Below are 4,915 nucleotides of genomic sequence, written 5' to 3' on the forward strand. Positions count from 1 at the left end.
CATCTTTCCCTTTAACGACAAACACCCAAATCACTTTGTAAACAACAATATTTTTTAATTATGAGGTATACTAAATAAGAATTCTATAATTACAACATTAACAATTAAATATACACTTAATCTAATGCTACATGAGACAGTTATCATGTAGGCAGTTAATTATTTTCTAAGTACGAGCAGTTTTATTGTATTTGAATGTCTTAATAATGGCTCTAAGAGCTGTCATTAGAAAAGTCTATTTAAATATTTATTAAATAAAAATGTGTTAAATTAAACATCGAGGATGAAGGGAATATTTACCCATTAAGAATTTCACAATGTATATAATTAGAGTATATAATAATAATAATAATAATAATAATAATAATAATAATAATAATAATAATAATTATTATTATTATTATTATTATTATTATTATTATTATTATTATTATTATTATTATTATTATTATTATTATTATTATTATTAGTATTAAAAATACATAAGGGCTATTTTTAAATTAGATTATTAGATATTATTACTCCCTTTTTATTCATATTAATTATTATTCTTATAGTTATAGTTATTAATATATACACTACTTACAGAAGTATTTCGAGCGCTCTCATTGGCTCGATTACTGTTCACATTTTTTTTTTTAACGTTAGCCATTTTTTACATGTTGGCTTCAACTCATTATTATTAGTGTAATCCAAAGTTTCAACTCTTTTTTCTTCTTTTATGTACACCAAATTTATTATTTTTTCTTAAACGATTTTTTTTTATCATTTTTATAAAATTCGTTTGGTACTTTTTGAAAGAGCCTATGATAACTGTTGAGTTGAGTAAAAGTTAAAGATAGAATAAAAAGAGGTGGTAAACGAACTTTATTTTTTTTTTTATCATTGTCGTTAAAATATATATTGCACCAATATGATTGATTATGTTTTGTCCAAAAATGATCTCATATATGTCAAAATTATGTAACACCGTTTCGAACTATTATATATCTAATATAGAGTATGTAATTAAACAATACACCTCAATAAAACACTCCAAATCAGTATTGCAAAAACTTCACCGCCGCAACGCGCGGTAACCTCATCATCTTGTTAAACACATTAGAAATTATGATTTTTTACAATAACATTTTGCGGCAATTTTTTGGTGGCTATTTAAGCTGAAATTCGCAAGATCAGGGCCAAGTAAAAAGTGTCTTTTCATTTGAAATCTTTAAAATGACGTGTCATTTTACTTAATATTCAATATTCTATTTTTTTTTAACAGCAGTTTAGAATCAACCAAGAAGATTAAACTAACCACACGATCATCTTCCGCAGGTTTATAACCCGCCTCTAACTGCTGCTCTGGAGGAAGCCCGAACGAATTCGAGGACATGGCTAGTAAAACCTTCCTCCCCGTTGCCCTGCACACAATGTACAAAATACGACCTTGAGTGAATTTCAAGATCAGGGAAGAACTTTATGTGGAATGTTGTCCAACATTCTATTTATATGACTATGAAGCACCAAAGGAACCAATTGTTTTATGTTGCGTTAGGTCGTTTTCGATGTAACTGAATTTCTTAAAGAAACTCGAACTCCAAGCTATATGTATATTCCTTTGAGTAAAGGAATTTAATTACAAAAAAATCAACTTATTCGTGAGCCTAAACCTTTGTGGAACGGAAGTGGGAGTCTAATTCCATAGAATCTTTCAATTCTGTAGATCAAATGTAACCTTTTGAGAATATGAGTTGGTTTCTCTTTTATGTGGCCTACATGAACATGTCGATTTTATCTAAAAGTACTGGAGTTGGTATCTTCTTTTTTTTCCGTAGCTGGTATCATGGTATTAGTTTGTAGATACTTTAATCAAGTTTCTACAGCTTATGTGTATCCTATGTTTCAAGTAAGAAACAAATCTTGTACTGTTGTTTATGTGCTTAACCATACTTAGCTTTAGCAAGGTAACACCGTAGACGTTAAACATGACAAACGGCAATGAGCACATACAAAAAGATAACAGCAAGAATAAAACAGTTTCAAATATTATTTAAAGCACTAACATAAAGAACAATAAAATATTACTACTAGAAAAATCAATAATCAAAACTTTTATAACAGATTTTTGCTCAATGATCCAAAATTCATACAAGAAAGGTCCCCAACTAAAAAAACACTTCTGATAAACAAAAACCAGAATCCCACAAATCGACTATTTCGAATTTCGATCCCTCCTTACATATCTAGTGAGATTTAACATACTCCTGGACAATGTGAAGACCTTCACTTTCTTCTCCATAATCCTGCAAATCGTTATACAAATAAGCACAAGTTAACTAAGCAGTGGGCTAATCCTACAAATTGTTACACAAATAAGTACAAGTTAACAAATAAGTACTCCGTAGAAGTTTATACATTATCCATACAAATATACCTTAACAACTAGGCATGAGCAACCCACAACCTTCCTTGCCTTACCTTCAGAATCAATTTTGCACAACTGCAAATAAAAATTCGATTAAATGACAAATATTAAAAATCGAAAAATGGGCAACTTGGAAGATCATTTGGATTTAAAACTGGTTATATTTAAAGCATACAATTGTCTCCAAGAGTTAAGTGCCAAACACTTTTTGGTCCATAAAGGAATACTTATTTATTCATATTCATATATAACCAAAACTATATCATGCCAAAGTGTTTTATTTTTCTTCTATAAGGCGACTATCAACACGTTTAATCCATTTTTCAGATATCCTTTTCAGCAAGAAAATATTAAAATTACACACTTGACCAGTTATAATAAAGCACAACTCATATGAGTAAAGAGTTGATATTTATTCTTGCACAAAACTTGTAAAGTTAATTCAATCAAAATCATTCACGAATCAAAAACATTGTAAAAAACCAAAAAATACTACATACGGTTCTGGATGGTTCCGTAAAGGTGTAAGAAAATTAACTAACAAGTTATAACTAGAGATCCAAATCAAAGAAAGCAATATGTATCGACATAGAAAGCGTTGGCAAGAAAAATAGTGAAATTGAAGACTTACACCAGCCCACTCGCCAAGAGTCTTTGCACTTGGAACTGTAATTAAGTTAACATTGTGGTCAGCACAAAGTGCTTTCACCAATTTTTGGTAATCTGGTTGGTTACAATCCTCAGCCAATACACAAAGTTGTGCAGCATGCTTCTCAATCACCTTTGCAGCCTCATGAAGTCCACGCACAAGGCCACCATGAGCTAGTGACTTTCTCAACACAAGCTGCAATGCAGTCATGGTGTCCATTGGCTCACCAAGAGCAGGTGCAGGTGCAGCTACCTCAACTGGAACAACAGCTTCTTCACTGCAAAATCAATTAATTTTTTAAATTTTAAGATGACAGAATAGCTCAATATTTCATTCAAAAAATTGCAAATTAACAAATAGAAATGAATACATACCCAGCCATGATTTCAATTGATCGAAACTTTGGATAAAACTGCACCAAAGGAATGAAACAGATCAACAAAGGTTTAATAGTAGTAACAAGGTAATATCACACCGCAAAAGAATGTAAATTCATAAACATTAATGTAACATTGCAAAGCAGCTGTATCAATCATTAGCAAGCAATTGACACCATATGTAATGCAAATTTGATCTAAATAACATTTCTTCAATAACTAAACATGCACGCACGATAGCAATTTTTGAGAGTAATACAGAATTGGAGTCATACAAAATTAGGTCAACTTTCAGGAACTTGTAAATGCTAAATCACAGTTAAAGTGATTTATAAATGAAAAAATATATATACACACTCTTGATATCTGTATGTATCTATACAATCTAAATAGAATAAGTATAACGATCGGATAAATGATATGTATTTTGTAAGTAATTTAACATTAATTGATCGATCGATTGAGGGATTGAGAATAAGATGAATACCGGTTAATGAGGAATTGAAGAAGCGCTAACCCTCGTCGGTGGCTGCGGCTATCGATACATAGTATGCAATCTTATAAAGGGTACCCGTTCTAGAACCCTAATTCTATTTATTTATTTTAATTGTTTACCCTGAAGTTTGTGGTTACTAGAAATTGGCCCTTCTAGGCTCTACTTTTTCTAAAGTGAGATAAACTTTTAATATAGTTATCGTATTACCATATTAACTATTACAAAAAAATACTAAATAGTAACTAGGAGCATTTTCGTCCTTTCATTTTTTTCTTTTTTTTTTATCCTTTTTCCCCAAAAAAAGGCCCTCACACTTTGGTTAAAATTAAAATCGACCCCACAAACAAGGGGTAAAGTGTCAAATACCAATTTTCATAAAAAAAAAAACCTTAAATAAACTCCACCCAAATATTCAACCGGTCATATTTTCTCGCTCGCAACAAGTTAAATTTTTCCGACAGCATCGTTAAGCTCGAAATAATTTTAGGAACACAATGTCAGTAACTATACGCAAAACGGACGCTTTTTAAAAAACGCTAAATATTTGAGGTACTTTTCATACACGTTGATTTTGCGTTAAATTTTTAAAAGTCGACAATTCCATAGCGAAACGCAGAGATGCACATATATTGTTAATTTAAAATAACATTTAAATCTTTCACGGATTATACCTTTTAGTTCGACTCGAGTTGTGCTTCAACGACATCATCATTAGCCACGAAATAATTTTACAAACTAAACGTAATAAAATACATTGAAAACCGAACCCCCGACGCGAAGCGATGGTTCGAAAACTAGTTAATCCTATGTTCTCATCTCTTAATCTTAATCATGTATAGGGCTTCTAATTCTAACAAACAAAACTCGAGTCGAGCAGTAAAAAGTTAAGCTCGGCTCATTCAGTTTTTACTCCGTTCGACAAGCTCGTTCGACTTGAATTTATTGAACGAGTTTCGAGCGAGTCGAGCCGAATATCATTTATT

The 4,915-nt window shown here is 30.9% G+C and overlaps 1 protein-coding gene across 1 annotated transcript; it reads right to left on the reverse strand.

Moving 5' to 3' along the window:
- Positions 1–2,064: 2,064 nt before the first annotated feature.
- On the reverse strand, positions 2,065–4,012 carry LOC139892630 (small ribosomal subunit protein eS12-like). Its single transcript, XM_071875738.1, has 5 exons — positions 3,924–4,012; positions 3,434–3,471; positions 3,042–3,336; positions 2,420–2,485; positions 2,065–2,288 (listed from the first exon to the last, which is right to left on the reverse strand). The coding sequence occupies exons 2-5, from the start codon at positions 3,439–3,441 to the stop codon at positions 2,229–2,231; spliced, it is 429 nt and encodes a 142-aa protein (XP_071731839.1). The 5' UTR covers positions 3,442–3,471; positions 3,924–4,012; the 3' UTR covers positions 2,065–2,228.
- Positions 4,013–4,915: the final 903 nt, after the last annotated feature.

Source organism: Rutidosis leptorrhynchoides, chromosome 2 (genome assembly GCF_046630445.1).
Source record: "Rutidosis leptorrhynchoides isolate AG116_Rl617_1_P2 chromosome 2, CSIRO_AGI_Rlap_v1, whole genome shotgun sequence".
Lineage (NCBI taxonomy): Eukaryota > Viridiplantae > Streptophyta > Magnoliopsida > Asterales > Asteraceae > Rutidosis > Rutidosis leptorrhynchoides.